The 18915-nt window shown below is 42.2% G+C and overlaps 1 protein-coding gene across 2 annotated transcripts in view; it reads right to left on the minus strand.

The window, feature by feature from the left end:
* Window positions 1-2739: 2739 nt before the first annotated feature.
* LOC148515547 (intercellular adhesion molecule 1-like) overlaps window positions 2740-18915 on the minus strand; it is a 75436-nt gene continuing 59260 nt past the window's right edge. For both annotated transcript variants that reach the window (XM_088479864.1, XM_088479863.1), the window contains one exon: window positions 2740-6205. In XM_088479864.1, coding sequence (XP_088335990.1) covers window positions 6000-6205 — 206 coding nt within the window. In that variant the 3' untranslated portion in view covers window positions 2740-5999. The remainder of the gene's footprint in view (window positions 6206-18915) is intronic.

Below are 18915 nucleotides of genomic sequence, written 5' to 3' on the forward strand. Positions count from 1 at the left end.
GTGCATAATTAAAACATCAGCGTCATTGACAATGTCACTGTGTTTTTTTTTAGCCAGAACTGCTCGCAAAATTGTGGTAGCAAAAACCAACCACAAGAATAGCGAGCAGCTCATACCCTGTTCGATGTACTCGATTAATCTAATAAATAGCGGACATGACGTAGGATGCGAGCGGCCAGGGGGCGTAGTTTCCCAAAAAACGACCGCAAGTTTTGTTCGCTCGTTCAGACCTAGAGGTGTGAACAGACCGCAAACAGCGAACGGTTCATTTGAATAGCCACCCCTATTTTCAGGACGAGCGAGCGCTAATTGCGTCCTGCTCTGAATCAGGCCCTTAGTGCCGACAGACATTCTGTGCACCAAAGGGTTACTCGAAACTTTGATGGTGTGAACTGTGGGCCTGATTCAGACCCGCTCGCGTGCGCATGTGCGAGCCCCGGAGCGAGAGAGAAATTCTCTCGCTCCGGGACTCACTACAAAAGTGGCGGCTGTCGATGTTGATCGACAGCTCGCTCCATTTTGTAGGCGGGTCGGGGGGGTGGCTACACAAATGGAGGCGTTCCCGAAGGAATGCCTGCCGTTTGTGGGCGGCCCTACTGACATCACTCGTGATGACAGTAGGTGGACTTCCTGCTCTATTAGAGCAGGAAGCCCACTGGGGCTTGCGTCCATGAGACCCTACCACAAGAGTCTCGTCGCAAGCCCGATGGTCGCGATGGTCTTGACCATCGCGACCATCACCTGGCCGCTCGCATAAGTTGTGGATGGTCACCCACAGCTATGCGAGCGGCCAGGAGGCCATCTTTAAAAAAAAAAAAAGGACGCCCTGATTCAGAGCGGGCGCTCTCAAAGAGCATCCGGCTCTGAATCAGGCCCTGTGTGCGACCGATGCTGCATCTTTGTACGCAAGTGGCGGATCTTAGACTCTGGCGGTGGGCATCTCTGTCCAAAAGACAGTAGCTGCGACATTAGCATATCTTCTCGACTGCACTGCGTACAAAGTGGCATTGGAGTTTGCGTCACCTCTGAATAAGTTCCTCTGTGAGGAGACCTGGAATTAGCACAGCTGCACAAATGCAACAGAGCAGAGGATCTCTTCAGGGAACCTGGTTACTGTGCTGGCAGCGAGTATAACTTCCAGCACTGCCAGATTAACAACAGGGCAGTTGGGTAATTGCCCATGGCCCTTCACACAAGGCCCCCCACACATAGCTCCAGCATCATACTGAGATAGCACAGTGTACAGCAGCATAATGAGGACTGTGGTATTATGTGAACTGGGAACACTGTGGGCCTGATTCTGAGTCACTTGCACTGACAGATGCAGTAGAGCAATGTTTTTCTCCTGCACATACATCTAAATCATAACTGTGCATGTGTCACTATTGTCTGTGCACAGAGTCGCAGTACTGATTAAAATGCACATTCTTTGAAATGCATTAGATGTTCCTTGGCAGTGACTGGGAAGTGATTAGTCAGGTGCACAGAGATTTTGTGGGAGTATCATGGTCATGTTGCTGAGAGTGGTTGCACATGTTGTATTGCTCATATTGGAGGCCATACTCAGATGGAGAATCTGCATCTAGCAAAGGGATGGTCCAAGTTTAATTAGTGCGACCAATGATGGCGTCCATAGATGCACCAAGAGGTAATTGTGCATCTAAAGACAATCAAAGTGGGCGTTTCAGTACTTGCACATTCGGATGCAGAGATGTACACCGGGGAGGGGCTTTGTAGCGGCATTAGCATAAAGTCACAGATATGACAGTAGGAAAAGAGGCACACACGGCTGCCGCTGCATCCAACTCAAGATCAGGCCCTCTGTGGGATAATGTGAACTTGGAGCACTGTGTGGCATAATGTGAACTTGGGGCACTGTGTGGAATGTGAACTTGGGGCACTGTGGCATAATGTGAACTTGGGGCACTGTGTGGAATAATGTGAACTGGGGGCACTGTTGCATGTGAACTTGGGGCACTGTGTTGAATAATGTGAACTTGGGGCACTGTGGCATAATGTGAACTTGGGGCACTGTGTGGAATAATGTGAACTTGGGGCACTGTGGCATAATGTGAACTTGAGGCACTGTGTGGAATAATGTGAACTTGGGGCACTGTGACATAATGTGAACTTGGGGCGCCGTGGCATAATGTGAACTTGGGGCACTGTGGCATGCGAACCTGAGGCACCGTGGCATAATGTGAACTTGGGGCACCGTGGCATAATGTGAACTTGGGGCACTGTGGCATAATGTGAACTTGAGGCACCGTGGCATAATGTGAACTTTGGGGCACCATGGCATAATGTGAATTTGGGGCACTGTGGCATGTGAACTTGGGGCACTGTGGCATAATGTGAACTTAAGGCACAGTGGCATAATGTGAACTTGAGGCACTGTGGCATAATGTGAACTTGGTCCACTACAGAGTGTTCAACATATTTGAGATGCTGGGAATAAGAACACATTGTACTCTTTTATAACATCGCCATTTTAACAATTTTATTGGTGGGGGCTCCCACAAGTTAGTGGTCCTGACACCCCCACAAGAGTTGATCCAACCCTGCTTTCCAGTGTTACTGTACTTAGAACAATAAGGGAGAACACTGGCATATTTGCAACACTTGTTATTAGATGACTGTGCTACACACTATTCTCCATGTTCTATGTGACTAGGAAAAACACATTGATTACAACTTTATAACAACAGCCTGTATAAAATAAAAACATATCAAACAGCATTTACAAAACATATATCACAAATTTATTGAACAAAATCATTATCTGAGAAGTCTAAAACAAGTTTTGTATGTACAAGTGGAGGAGGCGCGGAACCCTCCTGAAGTGATCTGATCCTGGGGTTGTTGGTGGCTGATTGTCCATATATCACAGTCATTGCTTGTCTGCAGAGAGTAAAACATTGTTTCAATGCAAAATACAGATGTGTCCTCATGCACCTAGGGGTATATTTACTGAAGTGCAGGTTTTTAGAAGTGGCGTTGTTGCCCATAGCAACCAATCAAATTCCGGCTATTATCTTCTAGAGAAGGTGCTAGATAAATGATACTGTAAGTAGAATCTGATTGGTTGCTATGAGCAACACCTCCACTTCTGAAAACCCGCACTTTAGTAAATATACCCCCTGGTGTCTCTACGACATACTAAGCAAGATGCCCGGCACGTCTGAACCGCTACGAGAGGCATAGCGTACCGTATTTTTCTTTCCATTTTGCATCTTATTTACATCACGGATAAAGCGAAACACCACTCAAAGTATAATCAAGACACTGGGCTGTGAATATAACCGCACAGGAGTTTGTTTTAAACAAGTTGCATAAGAAGTGCAATGGAACTTGGCGTGAGAAAAATCCGCGACTGCTACTGTACATCATGACACTTCTTACAGACTCAGATGTACAAATATCGCACATCAAAGTGCTCAGTGTAATCTAGCACAGTTGTTTTGTGTCTTCCAGTTTATTTATTTATGCGAATAAGATGCATATTTTGAGCGAGATGCTCAGCGCAGCCAAGTCGCACACAGGACCTGGTGCACCGAGAGGGGCTGTTTGGCGTGACTGAAGCTACAGTGTATGAGGGCACATCTGTAAGTACCACTGTACTAAGAAACAGAAACATATTTTATAAGCATTTTACACCAAGTCTACACAATGACAGAAGTGACCCTGGGGTTACACAAAACTACCTGAGCGGTGGAAAAAGCATCCTAGCTTATTGGATACTTATGATAATTAAAGAGATACAGTATGACAAAATTCATACAACTGATAGAAAACAGAATATACCTATAATAGACAACAAAACATATAAACATCCAAAAGGTGTCAGATTCTATATCGGCTGTCTGTCTACATCAGGGTCTGAGCAGTGTACTCAAGTTACCAAAATCATTTTAATTTGAGAATTATGTAGGAACAGATTACTAATATACTTATATAGTGACCATTTTGTAAATGTTCCTGAAAATGTAACAAAAAGTGAAAAGTGTAGAATATTAATGAAAAAGAGGTCCTTGGATTAGAAAGTAGAGGGACGCAAACCATGGGTTTGGTGCACCTTGTATGTGATTTATTAGTGTTAGTAAGGTGCTGTATTTAAAATGATCTACAGTATGATTGTCATCAGTCATGGATATACCAATAATGTACAGAGGAAATGCTTAGTCCAGACATGCTCAGTTAGTGACAAACATCAGCCAAAACCTAGTAGATCCCTATGTCAACATTAATCCCTGTTCCTTAATTACCTATAATGTACTGTTCACCTGATCCACACCTGAAGCCTACAACGATCCTAGTCTAGTCTCCTGTATACTGGTTAAGTAGTCCTATTTGAAACAGACAGCGGTGTAAATGGGCAGTTTCCGCTGCTGTAACCATTACTTGTACACTGTCCGTCCACTCATGATGTTTCGGACACCTGCCATTAGGTCAGTGATGGAAACTGTGATAGAAACAGGATCAGAACAAGGGCACTCCTTCTCCTGAGCAGACTCTTCTCGCACTACAGTGATCGCTAAACAGATAATGACCAGCATGTGGGGAAAGTGGGGAGACTCATGTTGGCGGTCCAGATGCGGGGCAAAAGCCCCAAGGATGGTGCCGCCTGAGGTAAGGTTCTCATAATTGTTCAAGTTTCATTCATCCTACGCATTGGACAATATACAGTTGTCTAGCAGGGAGCATTTTACAGTAACACAAAGTTCCTCACCATGCCAAAGTTTACTGTTAGGAGACAAATATATTTGTATCCGTTGAGATGGCTTTGAATTTGATGTCTTCAACAACTACTAACAATTCCCCAGGCTAGTCTCACCCATACATTATGTTTCTTCATTCACTTTTGTACAGTAATATCATATAACATTATATAGAAGCTTGGTGTTTCTAAATGACATTTCTCACAAGATGCCCATACTTGTGGGCATAAATTAATCTTTGCATGCCGTAGTAGATGTGGACATTTAAAGAGTTAGGATGGGGATGGGGGCAATGTTTGTACACTACATTTAAAAGCAGGAAGTATCTATCCCTCCATGCAGGAAAATAGTAGTATTTATACTACAACATTATTACCGCTAACTCTAAATGAGGGGCGTAGAGTCAGGGGCGCCGAGAGGGGGTGGGGAGCGGGTACTAATTACTGCTGCTGGAGAGGCCCGTCGCCACCCCCCCATCCCTCTTAAATCCCAGCAGCCGCAGCAGTCTCCTGTGCCTGTGGGGGGAGCGATAGCGCTGATTGCGCCCCCTGCAGCTTTGCGCGGGCTGAGGGGCTCACAGTGCCCCTTTCCCCAGTGCGCTGCAAAATGTATTAATTTTTTTAAATCCTAAGGGGGCGTGACCACGACTCCTGCGATTAGGCCACGCCTCTGTACCCAGGCCAGCCCGGCCTGTCTACGCCCCTGCATAAAGTGAGTGTATGTATGTAGTTTTGTTGTTTAGTGTTCCGTTAACTGATCTGTGACCTTAAATTTTAGTCTGTTTTATATTCATCTCTATTCAGAAGTCTCCCATCGTCTCTGTATTTTAGAGATATCCCCACAAGAGTGCATTTACTCTGGCCTTAAAATATCCAACTCTGGCCATGGATCATGTTGGAGAACATCATGAAGTAGGAAACAGTGGTGGAAACATTTGTAGAAAATAAATATGATCTTGGGAAGTAAATAAGGGAAGTACAATGGCCGCCAGAGGGAGTTATAACTGTGCTGAACATACAATACAGATACGTAAAAAAAAAAAAATTATGTCAACAAAAGAGGCGCCGACACACTCCGCATACAGTAACGTGAACATGGTGTTCGTAGACAAATACGGTCCATGTGTCAGGGAACCAAGATGGCAGCTCACGTAAAAGAGTCCACTTTTCGGTCACCAGTTCTACACATAAAACACGTTCACGCTGCCCAGCTGCTAAAGTTAATGACTGGGTAAACCAGAAACTCAGGGACTCAGTGGTGAGTTCTGTAAAAGTCATGATCCTAGACAAACGACGTATTCGTTGTATTCTGTGGTTTCTGTTTCTTATTTAAACCATTCTCAGTTTTTCTTTTCTTGCTCCCAGTCAACATGCTGTAAAAGCCTTTTTTCCCTTTTTGTTTAATACAAATGTAAATGACAACAGCCACAATCACAAACACAGCTAACAAAACAGCAATCAAAATCCACGCCCATATCCACGTGTCATCTGCAAAAAAATAAAAAAATTTAAAATGAAACATTAAAATTCTTAGGCAAATGTATTATTTTATTTATTTATTAACAGTTTCTTATATAGAGCAGCATATTCCGTTGTGCTTTACAATTGTAATCATTAATAGACCAAAACTGGGTAATAACAGACAGATATATAGGTAGGAAGGCCCTCTTAGGTTTTAGGAACTATTTAAACACTGATTATGAAAATATTGTCCTGATATAAACCTTCAATAGTCTGAGGGGTGTTCCGTGTACACACCATATAATTATTATTAGGTAAACCATAACATAAATAAAGCTTTAGAGACATGTATTTGGCAGAATTATTTTTTAGCTATTTATTTAAAACACATTAAGAATATTCAAATATGCTTAAATGAATCAAGTATGGTGGCAAAGAGAGTTTAGCCAGAATCAGCCCACTCCAACAATGCAATACACAACAAAACAGCATACAGTATTGGCAGATACCGCTAAAGGTGCATACCAAAAGATCAACAACTGCCAACAGTAACCTTCTAACATGATAACCTACCCGGTGATGACGCAGCCTCCATCAGGATGGTCCAGCCAACTAACAAATCAACAAAGGTGAGCTCACCGAAACATTGTAATAACTAAACAACTCCACCAAATTTGCACCCAAAGTGGCGACCTGCAGCTCTTTCCAGCAGTAAAAACGACAAAAGCACCAACAAAAACAAAACAAAAATTGGGGATGGAGAGTGGAAAGACAGGAACAAAGAGGCTTTGTATCTGCATGACCATAGAAAGCTGGCCCGGGTGAAGAGGGCGTGGCCTATTTGCAGGAGGCCCCCTCAGAGAAAAACCTTTTTGCAGCACCGCAAAGTGGCACTTTGTGCTGGGGAGGGGGCGCTGAGAGCCCCCCAGCCCAGCGCAAATCCAGGGGGGTTCGCAATCAATGTGATCGCTCCCATACAGACAGAGGAGACTGCTGCTGCTGCTCAGCACACAGCCTTGTGTGCTGGGCTGCTGTATATCTGTGGTAGTTGACAGCCCTCAAAACACTAATGGCAATATTTAAAAGGCTTACTGACGGAGAGCAGTTTACTGACACATGTGCAAGCAGTTGAATGTACAATAAGCATCTAAAGAGGATGAAAGTGTGTAAGAGGGATTTAATAAGTTGGAAAAAATGTGAACTGAAATTGAATGGATCAGTGATGGCCATAACTGTGACAAAGTCAGGTAAATTTGCTGTGATAAGATATCAGAGCGCATGTAGCCTGCTGGAGTTGGGGAGTATAATCTGCTGGGTAAGAAGAGACTGCTGAACTTGGTGATAGGGTTTGAGATTACTCATAAAGCTTAATATAGTCACCAGGTTCATGTACTTTTTATTTGCAATTTACATGGGGGCTTTCTGAGTCTTTCCCAGGGTGATAGTACTCTCAAGTTAGCAGCCTCAGTGCGTATTCAATTACCAGCGAAAAGTTGCCAATGATGGCGAAATCCCATTTTCGCCATCATCACGTTTTCTAGCAGTTTCACTTTTGTTATTTTCTCCTTATACCATTGGAATGTAGCAAAACGCCCACTTAAGCGAAATTGAACCAATCGCGGGAGGCGGGGAATTCGCAGAGGGCGGAATCTCATCGGCGGTTTGGCACTCTTATCTCCTGGGTATATAAGGTCTATTTGGGCGTTGGTAACCCACCATTAAGATCTGACTGCATTGTGGAGAGTGTGTGCAGCCCCCAGATCATTTTGGCTCTTACTGCTGGGCACCTTCTGGTGAACGAGATCAGCAGCAGAGAGTGAGAGAGCAGCAATCCAGGATCCAGGGGAGAGAAGACAGCGTCTGTGAGCAGAGGAGCCCCACCCATGCAGGAAGTTTTCTTTGTTTTATAGGTAAGTGTAAACTGTCCCTCTCCCTCTTAGCCATCCCACCCTCACCCTGACACATTTACTCACATAGGCAGTGCTGCACCCACACTGCACCCTTCTAGGACCCTCTCCCCCTTATGCCCATGCACACTATCTGCACCCTGACCCATGCACTCACAAAGGCAGAGATCTGCACCCACCATGGACCTTTATAGGACCCTCTCCCCCTGTGCCCATGCCCATGATCTGCACCTCCATAAATTATCCTCCCCCCACTCTTACAACTTTTATAGTAATCCCTGCACCCAGATAGGCCCCCTTCCTACTCCCAAGCACATAGGTGCCAACTCTCCCTCATTGTCAGGGAGACTCCCTGAAATAGTAGCAATATCACTGTCTCACTGAAATGTATATCAATCTCCCTGATTGCACCTTACCCCCATTCTGTAGCTGTAATATGGTAAAACAAAACAAACATCTATATATACATTGAAATTGGATCATTAGTATGTTTCCCTGCATTGGCTATAAGGTACAATGATCCCTATGGCTACAGGCATTTTCTGATAAGTATCAGTGTGTTTTCATCACCAAATAGATCTTACTAACTGGTTTGGTGCTCGGTTACATGTGGATGTAAGTCAGTATTATGACACGCCCCTCAGATGTATCAGTACACGCCCACTTTACCGCCGCGCTCATAGGTGCTGCTTTCACAGTCTCCCTAATATGCTTTTTCAAAATTAGGCAAGTATGTACATGCACCTAACATGGGCCGTTTGCATGCAAATATTTCAGTTAATCATGCATGCAATTATTAACTACTTCCATCCCCCTCTCCTCTCCTGCAAGAAAATTTAATCTACCCTTTCACCCCTATAGTAAGTCCTGCACCCCTATAGTTAATAAGTCCTCCATCTAACTAACGCACCATAAGCTGCAATCTCTAATCTATATACTTCTTTTAACATGCATGATTTTTAAATTGCATAACATTTACCCCTAAATCCATCCATTTATATTGTGCAATTAATATATTCTTTTTGTTTATTTTTTTTTTTTAAATCATGCATGTCTTACTATGATGTTTTTTTTTTTACAGTTTAACATCCTTAATTGACTTTAACATTTTTAAATGAAGTTTTTCAATAAAATATTTTCTGTGTATTTTAGGTTTGTATAAAAGAAATGCCCAGGGAGAAGAGACCCTGTTCACCCCAATCACCCCTCTCTTCTTATGGGTCCCCAGACACCAGTGACGAGTGGCAGGCGTCACAGGAAGAGGGGTCACGACATAGGGACAGGAGCGCGGCAGGGACATCACAAAGACACGGCGGTGGAGATCGAACAACACAGGTAAAGTCATGTTACAAAATTACACAAACACATTAACACGGACACTTATACAGTGTCACTTAAATAGAGATTACAGCTATGCCGCATAAATTCATTGTGTTAGTGTAATCCCTATTTTACTCATACTTGCCTAACCTCCCAATTCGGCTAGGAGCCTCCCGAAAATCGTGTGCCGCTCCCGGCCCCCCGGAAAGGCAGGCAAGCCTCCCGGCGGCCACTGACCCCTCCGAACGCCCCGCGATTACCTGAGAAACCCCCGCAGCAGGGGGAGGCCGGTGACAAAATTCACGCTGAATAGCGTCATTTTGGCCCTGCCCCCTGCTTCATAATGCATGTAATATCGGCATTGTGTAGCGGGAGCGGGACCGAAATGATGCGATCGCGTGGCTCCGCCCTGCCCATAAATTACATCAATCTGGCCGGCCACGCCCCCTGTCATGCCGATCTGGCAGCTTCCTCCCGGAAGGGGCAGCCAGAAAGTCGGGAACCATGAAAGTCGGGAAACAGTCTGATTTCCCCCTCGAAAAGCTGCAACAACATAGGGGATCATTAAAGGGCAGGGGCGTTTTAAGAGAGGAAGGGGCCCGTGTGCAGCCTCCGTTTGGGCCCCCTCCTCTCTGTCAACGGCTCGCCTCAGCGCACTAACGCTGTAGGTTCTGTCTTTCTGGCAGAATCTACTGCGCGTGCGCACGTCTCCGGGAAAATGGCACCTGCGACTACTTTCCCGGGGACATCTTTTCTGCACATGCGCAGATCACTAGAGAAAAAAGCCACCGCCATTTTCCCAGTGAGTGTTTGCTGCTCTGCAGCGCCGGTCCAGCGCTGCGGAGCAGCACTTCGGGATCGACGGAGAGGTAACTATAATTACCTATGGGTGCACGGTGTGCGGTGTGGCCCCCCTGCACCCATTAAAAAGACGCCTATGCTATAGGGGTATTCTAGTACCCCTAATAAGTCTAATGTGTTTTTTTTTCCTCCAATAGCTTGCTATTAGCGTATTTGCATAAGTGGTGAAGAATGGCATTAATCAATATTTTGTCAGCAAAATAACTAGTCCCAGCAAATTTGGGGTACATGAAAATGGGTGCTAGCATATTTTAAAGTTGCAACTGTCGCAAGCACCTGCAATCTTAAAAACACCTGGGGCATACTTGGGGACCCCCTGGAGTCTATTTCGCTAGTTTTTAAGTTTGTCCCCAACTTAGTTTTTTTTTTTCACCCCCAAAATTAAAGTACTTTTTTGGGGTGTTCTTAAGTTTTTTAAAAAAACTTTATTTGACACAGTTTACCTATGGGGGGGCTGTCCCAAGGGTGCAGGGTGGTTCCCGCAAGTTTGCACCCCAAAACCCCAATTCTGCAATTCTGAATCTTTTTCGCCAATCCCAATGCATTGACTTTCCGCACCGGCGAAAAGTCTTTGGAATTGAATACGGGGATAAGTTTTCGCCGGACGAAATTTCATCACCGGCGAAACCATTTTGCCGAAAACTACTTAATTGAATACGGCCCTTAATGTATAACTATGAGTACAGCTGTACAAACAAACACACCTACTACATTTCAATAAACCAAACACCTCTTAAGTACTTGTATTGTCTGCTCTTCTGTACCTGGATTCTGCGGTTGTATACTATTTAGAACCTGCATATCATCACAAATAGTACACATCTATCAACACCAATACCATGTAGTCTCTGGATTTTGCAATTACCTGTACAGGAAGGCCGGTACCCGGGTTTTGAGTGACAGGCTGTCCAATGCTGCCTTGGAGCCTGCTTGCCCAAGGAGAAAGGAGACAGGAAATGACATCACAAAGGCAGAAGGCATGGCGCCAAGAGACAAAAGGAAGAAGCGTGGGATTGCGGCCATAGAGTAGGTAGGCATGGCCATTTTTGGGACAATTGCCATACCCTGGAAACCTATGGATAATAGAGCAGCACAGCCAGTGGAGAAACTTTATGAGAATGGGAAAAATAGGGACAAGTTGTTGAAGGCAAAGACAGAGACCACCCTCAGCATAGAGAGATTGTTATGCTCGGTACGCAGTAGACGATATATCATCTGATCCGCGATTGGAGCGACATGTTGAGCACATCGTCTAGTGTGTACCCGCTATATCGCTGACAATGATGATGTGCGCTCCCACACGTCATCAGCAACAACCTTCATCAGCCCTGCATGCAGGTCCGGCAAGCGATATCGTTAGCGAGGGCCCTGCTGCCAAATGAAGCCTGGCCCCCGCTGTCGCTCCCAGCATTGGCAAGTGTGTATGTACTTTTCGATGCCGGCACCCCCGCTGGATTCCGACGCTGACGAAGTCGGGCACACTAGACATCATCTAGTATGTATCGGCCTTAAGAGATTAGAAGTGTCACATATCCATTAAACAGTACTGCTAGTCTCACAGGGAGAGCATGCCAAGCTTATAGAGAAGACTGCCTGTCTTGCTGAAAAAGCTGCCACTCTATAAGGGAGAGCTGTCCGATTACTGGAGAAGGCTGCCAGACTAGCAAATGCCAAGAGAGCTGATTGTCATTGCTAGAAAGTAATGCTAGAGGCGCCATAGGGGACCAAGTCATGTTCAGGAGTCCAGGGACAGTAGAGGTTAAGCCCAGAAAAACAGGCACAGTGCAGGTCAAGCCCAGGGGACCAGACAGAGCACAGCTCCAGGCCAGAAGTCCAGGGAGTGAATGGCAATAATGCAGTTGTCCGCATGTTGTTCTGTTAATGGTTCCGGCTGCTGCTGCTGCTGCTGCTGCTGCTGCTACTAATACTACCATTCACAGAGGAGAGAGAACCCTTCAGCCCTTTAATAAATGTATAAAAAGTCTTCCAGGTTTCCAGAACTGTTCAGTTTCTGCTGCAACCATGACTTAACTTATTTTTACTGTACAATGTCCTACATGAAGCTAATTGCCAGCATCGAGTCCTCTATAAGAGGGTAGAACTGCCACACTCAAACAACACTACACCTATCCTACACTGAACTGCTTATTACCCAAAGGACAATTTTACCCTTTTTCCTTGTTTTTATTTATCCCTATTCTCCTTCAAGGGCCTGTATTACAATTGTAAAGTGCAATGGAATATGCGGGCAGTATATAAGTTACTGTATAATAATAATAATAATAATAATAATAATAATAATAATAATAATAATAATAATATTTATTGGTGTTATATCATTTTCAGTTATTATATGAGCTAGGTATATTATCCATATAGATTTTTTGTTATACTAGTTGTTGTGATTCCACAATGTACACTTAGCAGGTGTAAGATTATAACCTTCATCTGTCACCTGTCTGCTATAATGAATGTTTTAGGTTGTACTGCCCACATTAGCTAGTACTGATACACTGTACTGATACACAGTCACATTCTAGATGCCTAGAGGACATTGCTCACACTAACTGAAAGATCTGTAAAGATATTATAACTGTGAACTTGATAATGCACAATTCTACTGAATTGTTATCAGATATTGGGGAAAATGTATTAAACCTTCTGAAAACTGTTGCACAGGGGAACTCCAGCTCCTAGCGCTAACAGGTGTCTTTCCCCACCTTCCCATCTCTGTCTCCTAACACCCTGCCATTTGTCTCTCAGATCTTTGTCCCTCCTTCTCATTTTTTGTCAATTTCATCTCTGTCTTTCTTCCCATTTATATTTCATCTCTGTTCCTCTCCCTCATTGATATTTCATCTCTGTCCCTCTCCCCATTTGTATTTCATCTCTGTCCCTCTCCCTATTTATATTTCATCTCTGTCCCTCTCCCCATTTATATTTCATATCTGTCACTCTCCCCATTTATATTTAATCTCTGTCCCTTTCCCTCATTTGTATTTAATCTCTGTCCTTCTCCCCATTTATATTTAATCTCTGTCCCTCTCCCTCATTTATATTTCATCTCTGTCCCTCTCCCTCATTTATATTTCATCTCTGTCCCTCTCCCTCATTTATATTTCATCTCTGTCCCATTCCCTCATTTATATTTCATCTCTGTCCTTCTCCCTCATTTATATTTCATCTCTGTCCCTCTCCCTCATTTATATTTAATTTCTATCCCTTTCCCTCATTTATATTTCATCTGTCCCTCTCCCTCATTGATATTTCATATCTGTCCATCTCCCCATTTATATGTCATCTCTATCCCTCTCCATCATTTATATTTCATCTCTGTCCATCTCCCCATTTATATTTCATCTCTATCCCTCTCAAAAATTTATATTTCATCTCTGTGCCTCTCCCTCATTTATATTTCATCTCTGTCCCTCTCCTCATTTATATTTCATCTCTGTCCCTCTCCTTCATTTATATTTAATCTCTGTCCCTCTCCCTCATTTATATTTCATCTCTGTCCCTTTCCACATTTATATTTCATCTCTGTCCCTCTCCCTCATTTATATTTCATCTCTGTCCTTCTTCCCATTTATATTTCATCTATGTCCCTCTCCCACATTGATATTTAATCTCTGTCCCTCTCCCCATTTATATTTCATCTCTGTCACTCTCCCCATTTATATTTAATCTCTGTCCCTTTCCCTCATTTATATTTAATCTCTGTCCTTCTTCCCATTTATATTTCATCTCTGTCCCTCTCCCTCATTTATATTTCATCTCAGTCCCTCTCCTTCATTTCTATTTCATCTCTGTCCCTTTCCCTCATTTATATTTCATCTCTGTCCATCTCCCTCATTTATATTTCATCTCTGTCCCTCTAGCTCATTTATATTTCATCTCTGTCCCTTTCCCTCATTTATATTTCATCTCTGTCCCTCTCCCCATTTATATTTCATTTCTGTCCCTCTCCCTCATTTATATTTCATCTCTGTCCATCTCCCCATTTATATTTCATCTCTATGCCTCTCTCCCAAATTTATATTTCATCTCTGTCCCTCTCCCTCATTTATATTTCATCTCTGTCCATCTCCCCATTTATATGTCATCTCTATCCCTCTCCATCATTTATATTTCATCTCTGTCCATCTCCCCATTTATATTTCATCTCTATACCTCTCTCCCACAATTATATTTCATCTCTGTCCCTCTCCCTCATTTATATTTCATCTCTGTCCCTCTCCCTCATTTATATTTCATCTCTGTCCCATTCCCTCATTTATATTTCATCTCTGTCCCATTCCCTCATTTGTATTTCATCTCTGTCCCTTTCCCTCATTTATATTTCATATCTGTCCCTCTCCCTCATTTATATTTCATCTCTATCCATTTCCCAAATTTATATTTCAGCTATGTCCCTCACCCCATTTATATTTAATCTCTGTCCCTTTACCCGTTTATATTTCATATCTGTCCCTCTCCCTCATTTATATTTCATCTCTGTCCATCTCCCCATTTATATTTCATCTCTATACCTCTCTCCCACATTTATATTTCATCTCTGTCCCTCTCCCTCATTTATATTTGATCTCTGTCCCATTCCCTCATTTATATTTCATCTCTGTCCCATTCCCTCATTTATATTTCATCTATGTCCCTTTCCCTCATTTATATTTCATCTCTGTCCCTCTCCCTCATTTATATTTCATCTCTATCCATCTCCCAAATTTATATTTCATCTATGTCCCTCACCCCATTTATATTTAATCTCTGTCCCTTTACCCTTTTATATTTCATATCTGTCCCTCTCCCTCATTTATATTTCATCTCTGTCCCTCTCCCTCATTTAAATTTCATCTCTGTCCCTTTCCCCATTAATATTTCATCTCTGCCCCTTTCCCTATTTATATTTAATCTCTGTCCTTCTCCCCATTTATATTTAATCTCTGTCCCTCTCCCTCATTTATATTTCATCTCTGTCCCTCCCCTTCATTAATATTTCATCTCTGTCCCTTTCCCTCATTTATATTTCATCTCTGTCCCTCTCCCTCATTTATATTTCATCTCTTTCCCTCTCCCTCATTTATATTTCATCTCTGTCCCTTTCCCTCATTTATATTTCATCTCTGTCCTTCTCCCTCATTTATATTTCATCTCTGTCCCTCTCCCTCATTTATATTTCATTTCTATCCCTTTCCCTCATTTATATTTCATCTGTCCCTCTCCCTCATTGATATTTCATCTCTGTCCATCTCCCCATTTATATGTCATCTCTATCCCTCTCCATCATTTATATTTCATCTCTGTCCATCTCCCCATTTATATTTCATCTCTATCCCTCTCCCTCATTTATATTTCATCTCTGTCCTTCTCCCCATTTATATTTCATCTCTGTCACTCTCCCCATTTATATTTAATCTCTGTCCCTTTCCCTCATTTATATTTAATCTCTGTCCTTCTTCCCATTTATATTTCATCTCTGTCCCTCTCCCTCATTTATATTTCATCTCAGTCCCTCTCCTTCATTTCTATTTCATCTCTGTCCCTTTCCCTCATTTATATTTCATCTCTGTCCATCTCCCTCATTTATATTTCATCTCTGTCCCTCTAGCTCATTTATATTTCATCTCTGTCCCTTTCCCTCATTTATATTTCATCTCTGTCCCTCTCCCTCATTTATATTTCACCTCTGTCCCTCTCCCTCATTTATATTTCATCTCTGTCCCTCTCCACATTTATATTTCATCTCTGTCCATCTCCATATTTATGTGTCATCTCTATCCCTCTCCATCATTTATATTTCATCTCTGTCCCTCTCCCTCATTTATATTTCATCTCTGTCCCTCTCCCTCATTTATATTTCATTTCTGTCCCTTTCCCTCAGGTATATTTCATCTCTGTCCCTCTCCCCATTTATATTTCATTTCTGTCCCTCTCCCTCATTTATATTTCATCTCTGTCCATCTCCCCATTTATATTTCATCTCTATGCCTCTCTCCCAAATTTATATTTCATCTCTGTCCCTCTCCCTCATTTATATTTCATCTCTGTCCATCTCCCCATTTATATGTCATCTCTATCCCTCTCCATCATTTATATTTCATCTCTGTCCATCTCCCCATTTATATTTCATCTCTATACCTCTCTCCCACAATTATATTTCATCTCTGTCCCTCTCCCTCATTTATATTTCATCTCTGTCCCTCTCCCTCATTTATATTTCATCTCTGTCCCATTCCCTCATTTATATTTCATCTCTGTCCCATTCCCTCATTTGTATTTCATCTCTGTCCCTTTCCCTCATTTATATTTCATATCTGTCCCTCTCCCTCATTTATATTTCATCTCTATCCATTTCCCAAATTTATATTTCAGCTATGTCCCTCACCCCATTTATATTTAATCTCTGTCCCTTTACCCTTTTATATTTCATATCTGTCCCTCTCCCTCATTTATATTTCATCTCTGTCCATCTCCCCATTTATATTTCATCTCTATACCTCTCTCCCACATTTATATTTCATCTCTGTCCCTCTCCCTCATTTATATTTGATCTCTGTCCCATTCCCTCATTTATATTTCATCTCTGTCCCATTCCCTCATTTATATTTCATCTATGTCCCTTTCCCTCATTTATATTTCATCTCTGTCCCTCTCCCTCATTTATATTTCATCTCTATCCATCTCCCAAATTTATATTTCATCTATGTCCCTCACCCCATTTATATTTAATCTCTGTCCCTTTACCCTTTTATATTTCATATCTGTCCCTCTCCCTCATTTATATTTCATCTCTGTCCCTCTCCCTCATTTAAATTTCATCTCTGTCCCTTTCCCCATTAATATTTCATCTCTGCCCCTTTCCCTATTTATATTTAATCTCTGTCCTTCTCCCCATTTATATTTAATCTCTGTCCCTCTCCCTCATTTATATTTCATCTCTGTCCCTCCCCTTCATTAATATTTCATCTCTGTCCCTTTCCCTCATTTATATTTCATCTCTGTCCCTCTCCCTCATTTATATTTCATCTCTTTCCCTCTCCCTCATTTATATTTCATCTCTGTCCCTTTCCCTCATTTATATTTCATCTCTGTCCTTCTCCCTCATTTATATTTCATCTCTGTCCCTCTCCCTCATTTATATTTCATTTCTATCCCGTTTCCTCATTTATATTTCATCTGTCCCTCTCCCTCATTGATATTTCATCTCTGTCCATCTCCCCATTTATATGTCATCTCTATCCCTCTCCATCATTTATATTTCATCTCTGTCCATCTCCCCATTTATATTTCATCTCTATCCCTCTCAAAAATTTATATTTCATCTCTGTGCCTCTCCCTCTTTTATATTTCATCTCTGTCCCTCTCCTCATTTATATTTCATCTCTGTCCCTCTCCTTCATTTATATTTAATCTCTGTCCCTCTCCCTCATTTATATTTCATCTCTGTCCCTTTCCACATTTATATTTCATCTCTGTCCCTCTCCCTCATTTATATTTCATCTCTGTCCTTCTTCCCATTTATATTTCATCTCTGTCCCTCTCCCACATTGATATATAATCTCTGTCCCTCTCCCCATTTATATTTCATCTCTGTCACTCTCCCCATTTATATTTAATCTCTGTCCATTTCCCTCATTTATATTTAATCTCTGTCCTTCTTCCCATTTATATTTCATCTCTGTCCCTCTCCCTCATTTATATTTCATCTCTGTCCCTCTACTTCATTTATATTTCATCTCTGTCCCTTTCCCTCATTTATATTTCATCTCTGTCCATCTCCCATATTTATATTTCATCTCTGTCCCTCTAGCTCATTTATATTTATTCTCTGTCCCTTTCCCTCATTTATATTTCATCTCTGTCCCTCTCCCTCATTTATATTTCACCTCTGTCCCTCTCCCTCATTTATATTTCATCTCTGTCCCTCTCCACATTTATATTTCATCTCTGTCCATCTCCATATTTATGTGTCATCTCTATCCCTCTCCATCATTTATATTTCATCTCTGTCCCTCTCCCTCATTTATATTTCATCTCTGTCCCTCTCCCTCATTTATATTTCATTTCTGTCCCTTTCCCTCATGTATATTTCATCTCTGTCCCTCTCCCCATTTATATTTCATCTCTGTCCCTCTCCCTCATTTATATTTCATCTCTGTCCATCTCCCTCATTTATATTTCATCTCTATACCTCTCTCCCACATTTATATTTCATCTCTGTCCCTCTCCCTCATTTATATTTCATCTCTGTCCATCTCCCCATTTATATGTCATCTCTATCCCTCTCCATCATTTATATTTCATCTCTGTCCATCTCCCCATTTATATTTCATCTCTATACCTCTCTCCCACATTTATATTTCATCTCTGTCTCCCTCATTTATATTTCATCTCTGTCCCTCTCCCTCATTTATATTTCATCTCTGTCCCATTCCCTCATTTATATTTCATCTCTGTCCCATTCCCTCATTTGTATTTCATCTCTGTCCCTTTCCCTCATTTATATTTCATCTCTGTCCCTCTCCCTCATTTATATTTCATCTCTATCCATTTCCCAAATTTATATTTCAGCTATGTCCCTCACCCCATTTATATTTAATCTCTGTCCCTTTACCCTTTTATATTTCATATCTGTCCCTCTCCCTCATTTAT

This window comes from Taudactylus pleione, unplaced genomic scaffold (genome assembly GCF_031769625.1).
Source record: "Taudactylus pleione unplaced genomic scaffold, aTauple2 ptg000248l, whole genome shotgun sequence".
Taxonomy (NCBI): domain Eukaryota; kingdom Metazoa; phylum Chordata; class Amphibia; order Anura; family Myobatrachidae; genus Taudactylus; species Taudactylus pleione.